Source organism: Myotis nattereri, assembly GCF_964212035.1.
Source record: "Myotis nattereri genome assembly, chromosome: 8".
Classification (NCBI taxonomy): Eukaryota; Metazoa; Chordata; class Mammalia; order Chiroptera; family Vespertilionidae; genus Myotis; species Myotis nattereri.
In genome coordinates, this window is record NC_138083.1 from 66,764,795 (window position 1) to 66,781,671 (window position 16,877).

At 57.9% G+C, this 16,877-nt stretch overlaps 1 protein-coding gene across 4 annotated transcripts in view; it reads left to right on the top strand.

Annotated features, from left to right (window-relative positions):
• EEFSEC (eukaryotic elongation factor, selenocysteine-tRNA specific) overlaps nucleotides 1–16,877 on the top strand; it is a 273,459-nt gene that overhangs the window by 247,269 nt on the left and 9,313 nt on the right. For 2 of the 4 annotated variants that reach the window (XM_081096597.1, XM_081096594.1), the window contains exon 7: nucleotides 12,484–12,944. The exons of 1 other annotated variant lie outside the window; for it this stretch is intronic. In XM_081096597.1, coding sequence (XP_080952723.1) covers nucleotides 12,484–12,674 — 191 coding nt within the window. In that variant the 3' untranslated portion in view covers nucleotides 12,675–12,944. Of the gene's footprint in view, nucleotides 1–12,483; nucleotides 12,945–16,877 lie in introns of those variants that run through there. One more of the 4 variants, XM_081096596.1, reaches the window with a different exon arrangement.

Here is a 16,877-nt window from a genome sequence, read left to right on the forward strand (position 1 = left end):
ATGCACATGTATACCAGTTGCTGGGGAGAGGGGAGAGGGGAGAGGGTACAGACCTGAACTGACTCTGTTGTCACTCACCTGCGTGAATGCAACCAAGGCTAGAGAGGAGTCGTGCAGAGCAGAGCTTCCACTTCCCCTTCAGCGGTGCTTCTGAGTCCCTGCTAGACCAAGTGTACCGGGGGTTTTCTTACTCCTCCTCCCATGGTCTGGTGAGGGGCAGCCTGGGAGGCAGTGTTGCCACCCGTTTCACAGAGGACATAACTGACTTTAGAAAGGTGCGGGGCTGGCCCAGGGTTGCCCTCACAGTAGCAGCAAAAGTAAAGGAGGGCCCCAGGCCTCCCTGGGGTTTTGTGTGAATGTGAGGAGGAGCAGTACTGAATGTCCTCCTACACTGTGACTTCTCCAAACCCCACAGTGCTCAGAAATCAGAAAAGGGCACCAGGTGGCAGAGGCACAGCGTCCAGGCTCTCCACCCCAGCCCAGCGCCCTCCTCCTGTGGCATCTCCCTGGGCCACCCCACGGTGTAGCAGGCAGTCTGGATTCTTCTAGGCTCTCCAACAGCCACCAAGGTCCCCCAGTCAGTGGCCGCTGTAGCTCAGACAGCTTTTAGGGTGGGCCTAGCAAACTAGAATGCCCCTCGGGCCAAGCAAGCAGCACAGGTGAGTGGCCCTGCGGAGGACTACAGTGGGGAGCACTGACCACAGTGCTGGGGACCGAGCCCTGTCTGAAGGAGTGGCCCATGCTCTCCTTAGACCACATGTTGCCCTGGGAATGGAGGCCCACATTTTTCAGTGTTGGCAACTGATCCACTATTTTTAAAGAACCTTTAGGGACCTAACCCGACTCACAGACAGCCAGATTATGACGGCAGCTATAGAGTTTACAGGGTATCCTCCCACAAGCTCGGTGAGCCTGCTACAAGTCAGCTCCCTGACAATAGTGACACTGCTGTTTACCAGGTGCTGTGCATGCGCTGACTGTTTCACATGCACTGCCTCGTTGACTCTTGATTCCCTTTCCACCCTCATGCAGGGCGCCAGCGGGCTCTGAGGCCGACATTGAGCTCAGCATCTCCAACTCTCTGGCCCATGGCCTGGGAGATGTCATCCAACAGGCAGGCTGGTCTGAGAGCCCACTAGGGAGGAAAGAGCAGGACAGTAAGGCCACCGTGCCACCATTCAGACCAGACCAAGGGCTCAGAGCTCCAGCAGCACATCACCTGTCCCTTGCCTGCCCCTGCCCTCACAGATCTCACTGAGACCTGGTCCCTGTCCTGTAGCAGTTATCTAAGACTGGCTCAGTGGCCACTGTGTTCCAGGAGCTGAGCAGGACCCTGCCCTTTAGGAGATCTCTTGTTTGAGAGGTGTGTGTGTGTGTGTGTGTGTGTGTGTGTGTGTGTGTACGTGCGCATGCACGCGCACATGTTGTACATGCCTGCATGTGTATGCATGCGCATGTTCGTGCTTCTCTGGCAGCATTGGGCTCACCATCAGTCAGGCACAAAGGGGCCTGTGCCGTGCTGTCTGAGAGGAAAAAGTCCTCTCCCCCAGCTACCTGGAAAAGAACTTGGGTCCTTCCAGATAGTAATGAGGACATGTGATTACTTCTCTGCCACTGACTCTGTGACCGTGGGAGAGTCACTTGGTGTCCCTGGGCCTCAGTTTCCCTCTCAGTGAGAGAGTAGATAGTGTGCCCTCCTCATGTGAGTTGAGGAAAAGTACTTTTCCAATCCTTCCTGGGCCAGGCCCTGTGTCAGGCTTCAGGATCTAGTCCAGGGGTGGGCAAACTTTTTGACTCGAGGGCCACAATGGGTTCTTAAACTGGACCGGAGGGCCGGAACAAAAGCATGGATGGAGTGTTTGTGTGAACTAATATAAATTCAAAGGAAACATCATCACAGAAAAGGGTACGGTCTTTTTTTTTTTAGTTTTATTCATTTCAAACGGGCCGGATCCGGCCCACGGGCCATAGTTTGCCCACGGCTGATCTAGTCTCTGCCCTCAGAGAGCCGAGGTCGGTTAGAAAAGTGAGCTCCCTTCAGGTACAGCTGTGACGGAGGTCATGTGGGGTCAGAACCAGTGCCTGAGGGTAGCCCGGTAGTTGCCAGGCCTTGGTGCAGCAGAAAGGAGTCTGGCTCTGAAGCTCATCCCCTTGCCCTGTGTGCCTCGGTTTCCTTGTATGTGAGTAGGCGCCCAGGGACTGGTTGTGGAATTTGGAGCACTGTTATGTAGGCTCTGAACAGGGCCTGGCATATGGCAAAGGCATCGCCAATGTTGGCTGGCATTGAAGTTGGTGTTTTTGTGAGTGTGGGGAACTGGCTGGGGAGCAGTATGGGTCAGGCCTGCTGCATACAAGACAGTCTTTCCACTTCAGACTTCCTCTCTGTTGTTTGGGCCACTTCAGCATCTATCTGGGCAGTGGCCACAGCCATTGTTTTCCTATCCCACACCCACTGTTAGGACCCAGAGCATAGCGGCCCCCTGGGCTCATCCCTGGGAATTTCTGGAGATGAGGTACCCACCCCACGCTGCCAGAGTTGGGGTGTCCCGCAGCTATGCCACACCCTTGCCTTTTGCCATCTTCTCTCCGCCTCAGAGGCAGCTTTAGTGCCTTCCCCTCTCCCCCCGCCAACCCACAGCATTGCTCCCAGAGAGAAACAGCAGGTCCCTGGGGTGGCCAGGCCCACAGACAGACTCCCAAGCCTGCAGCAGGCTGAGGGCTTTGGGAAGCCCCAGGCCTAAATTTGAATCACTGCTCCCTGACCAGCTATGCAACCTTGGGCAGTCACCTCTCCTGCCTAGAGACTGACTTATAGGGTATCCGCTGACTGTCAGCCCACCTCACCCCAGCTCTCCCTCCCTCAGAGCACAGCAGGGTTCCAGCCAGGCCCAGGCCCTACACACCAGCCTGCCCTGCTAACCAGGGACTTTGTCAAACCTCAGCCCAAGGCTCAGGCAGAAAGAATCCCCAGAAGCACTTCTGCCCTGGGTTACCTTTTGGAAGCCATCACTCTGAGGCAGCTCCATCCCTGGGTTGTAGGGCCCCTGGCCCTACCCAGCACATCTGCCATTCATGGAGCACCTGGCCTATTCCCTGAACAGGCAGGTGCCCACATGGCCGTTCCTGCCTGTGCAGACAGGGAGCATGAGTGGAGAGGAAAGGACGAGGGGAGAGGAGAAAGCCTCCAGAGCTGGCTGGGCTCGGCATGTGGGACAGCAGGCCAGTGAGCTCCCGTCTCCTCCCCAGCCCAGCCTTCTCTTATGTCCTGCTCCCCAGGTCTCCTGTAAAGTGACAGGGCCTGCCTCTGCTGCCTGGTCTGGGAGGGCGATGGGGAGCCAGGCTAGCAGATGGGTGAGCTCTGACCCTCTGGAGAAGAAGGTTGCCCTTGGGAGAGAGCCAGCTCTCGGGACCCAGCCACTGGTAGACGCGATAGAGTACAGGTGGCTGAGGCTGCCAGCAGTGCCCTTTCCTGGAGCTGCTGGCCACTGCTGCAGCCTGTCTCCTGGGGACACGGGGTCTGATTGTGGGGCAGAGTATGTAGAGTCTTGGTCCTCATGAAGGAGGGAGGCCAGGAAAGTATCAGAGGGGCTGAACCAAGATGCTAAGTCTATTGCTGAGAACTAAAGCAAAAGTAGGGTTTGCCAGGAAATAGCATCATGGGTACCCCAGGCTGCAGTAGCACCTGTATAGAGCCAGGGTAGAGGTGAGTGGTGTGGCCTGCATAGGGCTGAATAGTCGGACTCTGTGCAGGGCCTAGTGGTGACCTCTGTGCAGGGCTGAGTGGTGGGTCCCTGTGCAGGGCCTCGTGGTGAGCTCTGTGCAGGGCTGAGTGGTGAGCTCTGTGCAGGGCTGAGTGGTGAACTCTGTGCAGGGCCTAGTGGTGACCTCTGTGCAGGGCCTCGTGGTGAGCTCTGTGCAGGGCTGAGTGGTGAGCTCTGTGCAGGGCTGAGTGGTGGGTCCCTGTGCAGGGCCTCGTGGTGAGCTCTGTGCAGGGCCTCGTGGTGAGCTCTGTGCAGGGCTGAGTGGTGAGCTCTGTGCAGGGCTGAGTGGTGACCTCTGTGCAGGGCTGAGTGGTGAACTCTGTGCAGGGCTGAGTGGTGAACTCTGTGCAGGGCCTCGTGGTGAGCTCTGTGCAGGGCTGAGTGGTGAGCTCTGTGCAGGGCTGAGTGGTGAACTCTGTGCAGGGCTGAGTGGTGGGTCCCTGTGCAGGGCTGAGTGGTGCTGGTGAGTAAGGTTGAGTCTGCAGGAGGCATTTGGTAAGGGGCTGCTTAGAGGAATTTGGACACCCACTGAGGAATGGCTAGAGATTTCTAAGCTGTGAGAGGTGATCAGGTTTTGTTCTAGAGGAATCTCTTTGACAACAGACCCAAGGGCAAATGAGAAGAGGGAGCTAGTGGGAGAAAAACCTGGTGGCTCATGCCAGGGGGTCAGTACCGTGGTTTCGGTGCTAAGAACCTACTCCTGCAGGGCCTGCTGGGGTGCCGAGAAAAGGGACCCTCATGGCGAGCCACCAAAGACGCCAGGGGGGGCTCCCCTGTCACAGCTGTGAAGCTTCAGGTGAGGGTTTGAACCCTTCCTGGGCTTCCAGGCTGCACACCAGGAATGGCTTCAGTGACCTGTTTTCAGGGGAGCTTGGCCCCATCCCAGGTGAGTGCCATGCCTTCCCTGGGCCTCCGCCAAGAGGGATGGACAAGAGCCAATGTTGGATGGTGTTGGGTAGTTCAGAACCATTACCAGCCCCACAACAACTGTGGCTGTCCCCCACCTCTCCACCCTCTCCCGTCGTGTGAAGCAAATTTTCCTTTGCTTCAGCTGCTCCTCTAATAACTGAGCCCGTCTGGTTCTCTAGATCAAGTCATTTTCTATATCAGAATGGTTCTGTTTTTGCCTTAAAACAAAATCATTCTTCCACATAATGCACTGGCTTTCCCTCCCCACGCACCCCCAATCTCCAAAGCCTTGACTACATTTTAATTTTCATTTACACGGTGTGGCAAAGATTTCTGCAAAGCATCCTTTTTTGTTTTAGAAGAATTCATCATTGCTGCTAAGGAGCTTAATGTAAATTAAAGGAGGAATTAAGCAACATTAAGACATCAAAATGGAGGTGCAGATGCTCCCTGCCTCCCCCCCCCCCCCCAGCAGAGGGGCCGCGTGGAGCCTGTTGAGTGTGCGCTAGAGCTAGAGCTTCAGAGAGCGTGCTTCCACAAAGGGCCTGTTCTGTCTCCTGCCTTCCCCTAATTCCCTTTGCTGCAGGGTCAGCGGAGTGCACGTCTGATAAAAACGTAATCACCTTATCTTTTTAAAGCAAATTGCATCTTTGTTTATATACGGGATCCATAGCAAGAAGAGAAAGAAGGAAAACCAGGCAGCCCTCCACTCCAGCCGGATGCTTAAAGGCTTCAGCTCCCAAAGATAAATTCAGAAAACCAGACCTGTCCAGGAGATGGCAGAGGATCCCAGTCTCCGGGAGCTCAGGGACTCAGCAAGAGTGAGCCCACTTTCTCTGCCCAAGGGGCACTCACACTGCCCCCTGCCGCCCACCCAGCTCTCCCTAACCACTCAGCAATCCCAGTGCTGCACGGCCCTCTCCACCCCTGCTGGCTCCGTCAGGGCTAAGCTTTTGCAGGGCCCACACTGCCCTGGCCGGCTGGCAGGCAGAGGGAGCTGGGCTCAAACCTCAGTTCGCCACTGACTGCTATGGGCCGTGGCAAGTCCTCGCACTTCGATGCCTCAGCTGGCCACCTGCAGGATGGGGCGGCAACAGCAGGCCTGTGCTTATCAGACATGACTGGGTCCTGCCCTGGCCCATTTCTGCCCCCTGGGTCCCCTCCCAGCCAGGCCCACCTCCGGCCTCACCCCCAGCAGCACATCCTGCACAGATTGCCACGTTAACCACATGGGAGGGGTCTTGTCAGGCCCTGTGTTGCCAAACTTCCTGTGGTCCCCTGTGACCTATTTGGGCGGCGTCATAACCAAGGGCATGTGGGCAGAGACCCTCTCTCTAGGTATAGTGTGATTCTGGCGCTCACCGTTGGGGGTGCAGCTTGTTTCAGAGACCTCAGCCATAGTGCTCGGGACCCCCTCACTGAGGGAGGACCCTCCTTTGGGCAGCCCCACCTGCTCACAGGTCAAGCATCCAGTCCAGACTGAAGGCCTGGCTGAATTCAAGGTCTTCTGTCCACCCCAGCCAGGCCACCCCATATGTCACCCTGCCCAGCTGCCGGGCATGTCCCTCTGAGCCCACAGCCCATCTCGTCATCACCACAGAAAGGGGCCTGCCCCTTGGCCTGGCTCTCTTTCTGCCCTGTCATTTCAGCTCTCTCCAAAGCTGCCCTTTCCAGGAGGGGAAAGTGCTGGAGTGGCTAGAGTTAGCTACAGCCCCATCCGGCCACCAAGGGGGCCAGTGACCCCTAGCTGCTTGCAAGGGTTCAGTTCCCACTGGGAGGATACAAGCCACCCACCAGCATGGAGGCCCCTTTTCCAGTCTGGCCCCCAACATGAAAGCGACACCAGCAATTGGAGGCAATTTGCCGGCCTTTGATGGCCATGTCAGGGCGGCACCCTCAGCCAGGGCTTGGGAAACAGTTGTGCTTCCCACATTCTTCCCTGATTACCCCCAGCCCGAGCCAAGACCCAGCAGCCTCCAGCCCATTGTGCCTTTGTGTGGAGCTGGCACTCAGTGAGAAAGGCCAGCCGGGCCCTGGGAGAGTGTCCCCAAGAAAAGCCACGGGCAGCACCGTCACCCCAGGGTCACATCAGCCCGCCCCCACTGCCTTCTTGGTTTGGGCTCATCCAGGGTAGAGCAGGACCCTGGCTGCAAGAACCCCCGGTTTGGGAGGAAAGAGCAGAGGGTGTCTGCTGAGGCCCCGTGGAATGATGGCCACAGTGTGAACTTTATACACGTAGTGCACTTCCCCTCGTGCCCACCCTGCAAAGTGGGGAGCCAGGCTCCAGACCACGTGGGGTGGGGTGGAGGGGCTGCTCTCTGAGCCTGGGCTTCTCCCTGGGCCACGGCTTGCAGACTGGTATCCCTAGTTCTGGAGGCACGTGCTATGTGGGAGCACTTCTCTTCCCTCCATGCCCTGCACTCCTGGATGAAACTGTGCTCACTCCCTTTGTTTTCATCCAGCAAACTGCCCTGAGCCCTGTGCCCTCCCAGGGAGATAGTGGCTGAGCAGGAGCTGGCCATACAGGAAAGGCAAGAAGGGGGTTTCCGACAAAGGGAGTGTGTGTTAGGAGGCCCTGCTTAATTCCTTTTGGTTGGAGCTAGAAGCGTGGTTGGAGATAGGGGTGAGGAGTGAGCAGGGGGGAGGCACAGAGGGAGGCACACGGTAGATGATGCAGGGTCCCGGCTACCAAATAAGAGGACTCTGCTGCTGGTGGTGGGGCCAAGCCCAGATGGTGATTAGAGCAGCCCCTCCGCTGTCGGGGAGAGGTCAGAGAGAGGCAAAGGTGGGGAACAGAGGTTGGGCCTGCAGGAGAGGTTGTGGAGGGCGAATTCCTAAGCCTGTGCCTCTCAGTTACTGATATTGATGCAGCAACAATGTCAGAAACACACACTTCTAACGCCAGGAAGTGGCCGGGAGCATCACCTGCCCCCGAGGTTCTGCTCGGGCCCCATCTTTCACTGAGCAGAGCCGAGAGCTGCAGGGACCATACCATGGCCTAGAGATGGCAGTGGGCTTCCTGGCCCACGCAGCTCTGAGAGCCTTTACCACCTGCCCTCCCTCCCATCCCTAGGGGGCCTCCTCCCCATCTCGCTGCCTCCCCAAGTGCCCATGGACTCAGCAGCCAGACTGTACTGGGTGGGCACTGCCTCCTCTGGGCTCGGACATGTGTGTGGGAGGACATGCCAGGAGCCCTGTAGTAGATGGCCCTGTGAGGACCCAGGGTCATGATAGAAACCTTGGGAAATAGAGAAAAGTAGAAAGAAAAAGAAAGGATAGCTTGTCACTGCACTACTGACCCCAGATGGCCTTCTAGTCTCTTCTTTCTGCATCCAGAGCTGTAGCAGAACTCTTGCAAAATTTTTGATTCCTGCATTTTTTAAATTAACCTTATAGCATCAGTCTTTGTGTAACTTCAAACTCTTCTCAGGTACCACTTTTCATCTCCCAGAATACCTTGCCACAGCAGCCGCATGCTGGTCCTGTTCTGACTGCCCTCCCCTTAGTCTCCGTGGTGGGCACGCTCTCCCTGGTGCGCACACAGACCTGGGTCAGGGGCCGCGCGGGTCAGTCCATCTCCATCTCTCCAGAGCTGAGGGACGTGGGCCAGGACTGTTCTGGGCCTGTTTCTTCCACACTGCGCTGTGAAGATCAAGTGCCCCAGTGTGCGGTGACACAAATCTCAGGTTGCTTGATAGACCTGGACGCCTAGAAGTGGGTTGCTGGGTCCTTGCTGTGACCATCTGGGGAGCATAGCAGCTAGTTCATGCCCAGTGGGGCCTCGTCCAGGACTGATTCATTCAGCAGTGTTCTTGGAGCCCCTGCTTCAGATGATTGTTCTAGGCACTTGGCTTATAGCTTGAATGGAGAGACAACAGTCCCTGCCAGGTAGGATTTATATTTTAGCTGAGGCAGAGGACCAACATCAAACGAGGAAATAATAGCATATGTTTGAAGGTGATAATAGCTTGGGAAATAGAGCGGGGAGGGTGGTTAGGGCAGCAGGGAGGTGACAGTGACGGTGACGGGGGAAGGCCTCACCAGGAGGTAACATGTGCTCGGTGATTCCAAGAAGGTGAACCTGAGAGCCATTGGAGCTCCTGAGGAGGAATCTTCTAATGTACAGGCCCAGGTTGGGAGTGTGCCTGGTGTGTTGGAGCATGGGGGGTGAAAGGGGCAGTTTAAGATGCAGTATGAGCCAAGTCACATGGGAAGGGGGCCACAGAGGCCAGAGGCCAGGAGCCATCCCAGAAGGGGCCACACACTGCTGCTCAGCCCACATGACCTCCCAGTGGGAGGTCCCTGAGAGAGGATGGCAGTTTCATGAGAACAGGACAGCCCTACTTGCCACTGTGTCCCCAGGCCTACAGGAAACACTTAGGGACCACTAGGCAGACGGGCAGACGGCACTCAGCCACCACTCTCACCACTCTGACCCCCAAATTGGCCAGAACCCTCTCTGTTTTGGGCTCCTGCAGAGCGGGGCACATGAGGCGCCTTGTGGATGTGGTATGCTGTGGGCCACACACCTTCATCCATTCTCGAGTGTCACACTCATTCCCACCGAGCCCTTGTCACTCAGACCCTTGCCCAATATCTCCGTGTGGCTGGCCCAATCCCAGCATTCTTCCTCAGGGAAGTCTGCCCTCGGCACATGGCACCTGGCTGCACTCTGCTCCCAGGGACACAGTGATTTTGTTTCCTTGATGGTCTGTGGCTCTCTGGACTGTCTTGCTGGCTTGATTACTATCTGCCCTTCTCAGATTAGTGAACTTCGTGGGGTTGGGGTCCTGGTCTGCATGTTCACCACCAGTGTTTCCCAGTCCTGGAGCGTCCGGAAGTGCTTTCAAGTGAAAGGCGGGGGCAGGGTGGGCGAAGCTGGGCATGGCTCAGGACTGAGTGCCCATGAGCTCCAGCACCCAACACTCTGGCCTGCCCTTTACTTCCTTCCATTTGCCATTGGTTAAGGAAAAAAGGCCACTGTGAACAAAGCAGTTCCCAGTGACATTTGCCATGAATCCAAACAGCCCAGTAGCCCCAGCAGGCAGGTCTGTATTGGTCAGGCTTCCTGGGCATTGTGTCCAGGCCAGCCTGGAATGGGTAAGTGGTACACAGGCCTTGCCATCTTAGAAGAGCAATTAAATGGCCATGTCTCTCCCAGTGCCAGATAGATTTTCTGGCTCTGCCTTCTTTGGGCAGGGGAGGTATGCGCTGTATGTAACGAGAGCCATCTCAGGCAAGGTGGGCCGCCAATTGGGCCACGCCTGTCTCCCAGCCAGACGCAGACACCGGGGAGCCCCCTTCCTCTTCAGCCATCAGACCTCCTGGCACCAGAGGGAGACAGGCCGCCCATGTCATTTGTCAGCGTCTGGTGCCGGCCACCTTCTCTGTTTGCAGAAGGAAGGCCAGATACCTGCAGGCCTGGCATTTGCTCATAGGGGCTGGCCCGGGGCCATTCTCAGAGGTGCGCAGATCAGCCGGGCGTGGAGCCTGTGATTAGATACCTTGCCGCCCGGCAGGAGGGAACCTTGCCTCCTGCAGGCCCCCAAGGCCTGTCATGTCCTGGAGCCCCATTAGCATCAGCTGTATGCCCCGGCCGGCCTTCCCGGGTGCGGCAGGCTTCGCAATGGCTGGCAGTCTCCTGTAAAGAGGAAGGCCGAGTCCCTCCTGCCAGTGGGTAGGGCTGTTCTTTACTGACTCCATAGGTATCCCTTGAACCAGTCTCCTGGGCACCTTTTTAAATGTCAGGGCTGCAGGGCCGGTAGAAGATGTTCTCACAGAACCATTTTTAGGAGTCTGCTTACGGTGGACTCCTCCTGGAGTGATGGGCTAGCGGGCAGTGGCCTGCATTTGCCATTGGATGCTGGTCCAGGGATCAAATCCTGGCTCTTCTCGGCTCACAGTGAGGCCTTGAGTACGTCACTGCCCTTTTGAGGCTCCGCTTTCACATCTGCAGATTGAAAGGGTTGCTGACAGCATGGAGTGCCTGGCTGAAGCAAGAGCTAGCCTGCCTGCCCCTGCCGCCAGCCCTCCCTCCCTGGTTGAGACGCAGGCCGGGTCCTCTCAGCACGGAAGCTTGATGCCTGAGCTCCATGGCTGGCTTCTCTTCGAAGCTAACCCAGCAAGACCAGGCCAGCAGACAGAACAGGGCGTGCAGAGAGGGGAGCCCTCAACCTTGTGCTTGTCCCCAACTGTCTGCCTGCTCTGGGCACCCAGCCTCCAACAGCACCTGTTGATGCAGCCCCTGCGAGTAAATCAGAAGGCGGTGTCCTCTCTGGGGGACGCAGAGGCCTGTCAGGATCCCTCATTTGGGAAGCAGGTTGTGGGCTTGCGCTCACCAGATTATGAAGGCTCAGACCCAGCTCCCCCAGCAGAAGTCCCAGGCACTGCCACCTGCTGGGCCTCCCTGCCTCATGCCCATCTCCTGGTGCCCCCTCAGCTCAGCCTTGCCACAGCCCTGCCAGCTTGCTCCCACCAGGACGTCCTAGTGGGGTTGTGGTGCTCACAGAGGGTGAGTGGTGATTCCAGGGCAGTCCCCTGATGTCGAGCTGAGATGGGGCCTGGCCCTGTGCTCAGGGCCAGGAGGTGGTCTCGCCCTGCCGGCAGCCCACAAGGAGGCTGCAAGCACCTGAACCCTGCCAAGCATGCTCAATGGTTAAAGCATCAGCCTGCGCACTGGAGGGTCATGGGTTTGATTCCCGGTCAAGGGCAGGGACTTGTGTTGTAGGTTTAATTCCTGCCTCCCATTGAGGCATGTGTGGGAGGTAACCAATTGATGTGTCTCTCTCACATCTATGTTTCTTTCTCTCTCTCTTGTGTGTCTCTCACTCTCTCTCCCTTTCTCCTCCCTTCCACTCTCGATTTAAAAAAAAAAACAGAAATCAATGGGAAAAATGAGTGAGGATTTTTTAAAAAGACAAACACCCGAAAAAGAGTACTGCAGCCTGGTGTTTCAGGATGATTGTGGCAGGAAGGGAACAGTCGTGCAGAGGCCCAAGTGGGACCGGAGCCCAGGAGCAGCCCTGTGTTCTCAAGCTGTAGGGAAAGCACCACAATAGTGGTGGTGGGGCTGGGGGAGTCGGGTGGGCATCAGTCAGGTGTCAGCAGGAAACAGCTGTCTGCTCAGTAGCCTGGCCAGAGGGAGCGGAGTGTCTGTGCTGAGGCGCGGGCGGGTAAGATATGGAGAGCGAGGAGGCTGCAGGGCACAGAGACAGCATCTTCCAACAGAAGTTCTGGCCAAAAGAAGGGGCTTCACACCCCAGCTGCTCTCTCCTCTGCCCTCTGATATGCTAGGGCGCCATACACTAAGCCAGAGGGCACAGGGGCCCACAATGTCCTAGGAGAAGCCAGCCTCCCAGGCTGCAGAAGGGCGAGAGTGGAGAATACCTACGCCAGTGGGCCTCAGTGTCGGGGTGCGGGTCTCAGCATGGGTGTGTGGGGAAGTAACAGAACCCTTCAGTGCAGAGGAAGGACATGGCCACTGGGCATGGGGTTGATCCCCATGGAGGGCGGAGTGCAGGGTGGGTGGATGGGCAAGAGACTCAGAGACCAAGATGGGAAGCCCTGCTGAGCTCCAAGCTGGATGGACCTGGGGCATGGACTAGCACAGGGGAGGAGCTGGCATGCAAGGATTTAGGGGGCAAAGGGGACTGCAGGCCTTGAGTCCATTGGCTGGGGAAGGAAGCAGAGGGACCTTGGGTTCCTGGCTCAGCCTAAGGGAGTGTGAGGGTGGGCCAGTCCAGGTGCCCATCCGGGTGGCGAGTGGGCCAGCTGAGGAGTGGCAGATGGCAGACTTTCCCTCTGTGCCTTGCAGGTGGCCTCGGCCCGGAGTCTAAGAAGATCCTGACACCCGCACTCAAGAAGCGGAGTCGGGCCAGCAAAGGGGAGATGGCCAAGCAGGAGGAGGGTGCGGAACGGCAGGAGCCTGCGCAGCACGTGACACTCAGCCTGTCTTTCAAGCGTTATGTCTTCGACACCCACAAGCATATGGTCCAGTCTCCCTGAGTGACCCCAGGCCACCTTGCCTGGGCTCAGGCTGGACCACAGTGCCAAATGCCCAACCAGACATGCCTTGACCTCCTGCAGTCCCCCCACAGCTCCACAGGCAGCAGGCCCCCGGGCCCGGCGTTCAGCAGGCGGCAGTGCCCCACCCTGCACCCTCCTGCTAGAGGACAGCACCCAAAGAGGAAGGGGACTCGGCTGGAGAGGGACCCAGACATCAGGCAGCTGGGTATTTGCCAGCTGCAAATAAATGTCTCGTGGTGGCCCCTCATTGCTCATCTTCTGTGTTTTTATCTGAGGGTCCCCCACCACCAACCACCCAGGAATTTCAGGGAACCACCAGGGCTCCTGCAGAGGGACCCAGCTCAGAGCCCAGTGGGCTGAGAAATCCACAGGGTGCTGGGCCCCTAGACAAGACTGAGTGGCCCAAGAATATCCTGGGCCTTCAGGGAGGATGGGGGTCCTCTGGGCAGCCAAGGCCAGGAAGGACATTCAAGGGATGTCAGGGAGCATGGGACACCAGGCCAGGGCATTGCTGGAGGGGTTGCTCATTCATCCCCACTCCAGGAGTTCCCATCCTCTCCCCAGAGTGTGGAGTGAGGGCTGGTAACAGCCCCGCACAGAAGCATGCTGCAGGCCAGGGTGTAAGCGTTGCCCTGCTCCTGTCCCTGCACCCACAGGCCACCCCACCTGGAGGCCAAGCTGCTGACACTCAGCAAAGGGTGCATGGCGACCTGGCTGAGGGGAATCAAAGCTTTTAGAGACGTCCGTGGGATGAACAGATGTTCCAGCGTTCCTTTATTTGGCCTCCAGACAGACGCAGAGGCCACCCTTTTATCCCTGTAATCAGTGCATTATGCTTTCATTTACAAAAATGACATTAACTATACGAACAGGGACAGGTTCCGATCAAACGGCCTGGCGGTAGTAAGCCCTGGAGCTCTGGCAGAGAGGAAGGGGTGGTGCTGCAGAACACACTGTCCTGGGCGCGGTGGCGGCAGGCAGCCCTCATCCCATGCCAGCGTCAGGGCAGGGCCCCTCGAGAGGGTGCAGGTGAAGGTAGCAGGCCTGCGCCCCTCGCTGACTCTCAGAGGGACCCCGACCTCAGGGGGCAGCAACAGTGGAGGGGGGGTGGGCAGGGAGTGTCCAGGTCCGGCCCCTCTTCCCCCTGCGCTGGAAATGAACCCAGAGGAGTTTGGGGAGCGAAGCAGTGCCCTGACCACAGCTCCTGCTGCTGTGGAGCTCCCCAGGGAATCAACCCCCAGCTCCTGGGAGCTCGTTGCTGCCACCTAAGGGGATGCCTCCAATAACATCAGGGTCCTATTGTGTGGCCCTCTCCTCCTCCCCCGCTGCAGGCCAGGCTTCGGTCCTCCATGTGTAACCTCCACCCCAACACCACAGACCAGGTCCTGGGCTGGCCCTCCCCATGGCCATGCAGCCCTTCGGAGTGAACGCAAATGATCGGAGCTGGGGTCCCTCAGGACTTTCCTCCATCCACCATCATTCTCAGCGTGGGAGGGGCTCAGGCCCAGTCAGGCCAAGTCCTCCCTGGCCAACGGTGTGAGGCCCAGCCCTCCATCCAGGCTCCCTCTAGGGGCCCTGCAAGTTAGGACAAAGAGTAGCTTGAGCTCAGCTGAAGGTCTCTGTCCTGCACAGGTTATATGACCTTGGCCTCATCACTGTCTCTCTTTCTAAGTGAGGGGTCATGTGACCCAGTGGAGCCACCCCTCCCAGTGGGCATGGAAGGGTGCTTAGTAAGCAGGAACTAGTTCTGGGACAGATCCATGGGGGTGGGGATATGAGCCGACATGGTGAATTCGAGCCACTGCCTGGGTTAGCCCTGGCCCCTCTAGCCCTGTGACCTTGGGCCAGCCCCAAACTTCTGTGCCTGTGTGTCCCCATGTACAAAGTAAGAATAAAAGCAGCTGTTCTGCTCAGTGGTTAGAGAGTCGGCCCGAGGACCAAAGGGTCTCGGGGTCCATTCCTGGTCAAGGGTACATACTTGAATGCAGGTTCCCAGCCGGCAAAGGGCGTGTGCGGGAGGCAAACGATGTGTCTCTCTCACATCGATGTTTCTCTCTCTCTCCTCACTCCCTCCCACTCTAGAAATCAATGGAAAAAAGCAGCTGTTCAGTGTGGTTGTTTAGTCAGCTGGGCACAGTGCCGGCCATCATATTACCCACAGCCCTGGGAGTGGGGCCAGCAGACACAGTCTCCCAACTGAGAGCTGAGGGGCCTGCAAACCCCTTAGGGGTGGTGCAGGCAGCCCCAGACCCAGCACTGCCATGTTTCCAGGATCTCTGTGCGGGTCCCATACTCACCCATCCCTTCCTCCCCACCTCACACCTCCCCTGAAGACAGCACCCCTCCAAGCCCAGAGAGGGCGGGAGCTCAGGTGGAGGACACAAGGTGAGAGGGGAAGAGACAGCTGTGCTGCGCCGCAGGGAGAGGCCGCCCAGAGTGTGCAGATGGGCCTGCGTCAGGCCTGGGACCCACTGAAGCCTGAGCCCCAGCGAGCCGGGTGGGGCCAGGGCTCAGCCTCTGAGGGGAAGCGAGTGGGGCTGTGGAGGAGGGCCCGCCAGCCTTCTGAGGACCGTCCCCCTCCCCTGGCTGTGCTGTGCTAAGCCCGCCACAGCCACTGCCGGACACGTAAGCTCACTGAATCTGCTTGTAGGGGTGCCTGGGAGGTGTCGCTCCATTTTACAGGTGGGGGTGGGGGGACTGGACGCCGCTGGCCCAGCCATTGCCTCGGGTGGAACTGGGGTTTGAACCTAAGTTCTGGATGACCCTGGAGTTCCCCCTGACGGTGTGCCTTGAGTGTGCCCTTAGGACAAGGTGCCCTCTGGAGCCCTGCTTTGGACCCAGGTGTCCGTGGCTGCCCCATGCCCTGCTCCCCCACTGCCTGCCATCCAGAATGAAGTCATGGGCAGGCATCCTGCCACAGGCAGGGGCAGGAGGGGCAGCCGTGATTGGCAGGCCCCGGACCAGCCAGGCTAATGCACCAGCAACGCGATAAGGCTTATCTGGAAATGTCCCTGGAATCGAGACTCTGATGGAAACAGGCTTCTGGGTTAATATCGTTTTGATAAATAAAGTCTTGTAAAAGGGAAGTCCTAGGGGCCAGGCAGGAGCAGGGCAGCCTGTTTTCTTTGCAGTTCCTATGTGTGTGAGGGGGGAGGTTTGGGGGGTGCGTGTGGGGGTTGGGGGGTGAGGGGGGTGCCCCGTGTCTGGGTGTGTGCCCATGTCTGGTGTGTGTGTGTGTGGACCTGTTGTGTCTGGGTGTGTGTCCATGTCTGCTCTGTGTGTGTGTGTGTGGACCTGTTGTGTCTGGGTGTGTGTCCATGTCTGCTGTGTGTGTGTGTGTGGACCTTGTTGTGTCTGGGTGTGTGTCCATGTCTGGTGTGTGTGTGTGTGGACCTGTTGTGTCTGGGTGTGTGTCCATGTCTGCTCTGTGTGTGTGTGTGTGGACCTTGTTGTGTCTGGGTGTGTGTCCATGTCTGCTGTGTGTGTGTGTGGACCTTGTTGTGTCTGGGTGTGTGTCCATGTCTGCTGTGTGCGTGTGTGTGGACCTGTTGTGTCTGGGTGTGTGTCCATGTCTGCTGTGTGTGTGTGTGAACCTGTTGTGTCAGGGTGTGTGTCCATGTCTGCTCTGTGTGTGTGTGGACCTTGTTGTGTCTGGGTGTGTGTCCATGTCTGCTGTGTGTGTGTGTGTGGACCTGTTGTGTCTGGGTGTGTGTCCATGTCTGCTGTGTGTGTGTGGACCTTGTTGTGTCTGGGTGTGTGTCCATGTCTGCTGTGTGTGTGTGTGTGTGGACCTGTTGTGTCTGGGTGTGTGTCCATGTCTGCTGTGTGTGTGTGGACCTGTTGTGTCTGGGTGTGTGTCCATGTCTGCTGTGTGTGTGTGGACCTGTTGTGTCTGGGTGTGTGTTTGTATACCAGCAAGGGTTGTCAGGCTGTGTGTCTGTGTCTGTGTGGGAGGAGGTGGTGAAGGGGAACGTTGGGTCCGGTGTGCATAGGGGGGTGACCCATGTGCAGGGCCAGTTTGTTATTCGGGCTGCAGGGGCTTGCAGGGAGGTGGGGCCTCTTCCTCAGGTCTTGGTAGGATGGGAGGGGGCCCCTCACCCCCTTCCCCAGACCCAGAGCCCCCTGTGGTCCTGGACCCTCTCGGTGCCAGCTCTCCCTGGGTTGGTCCAGCCTTCTCTACCT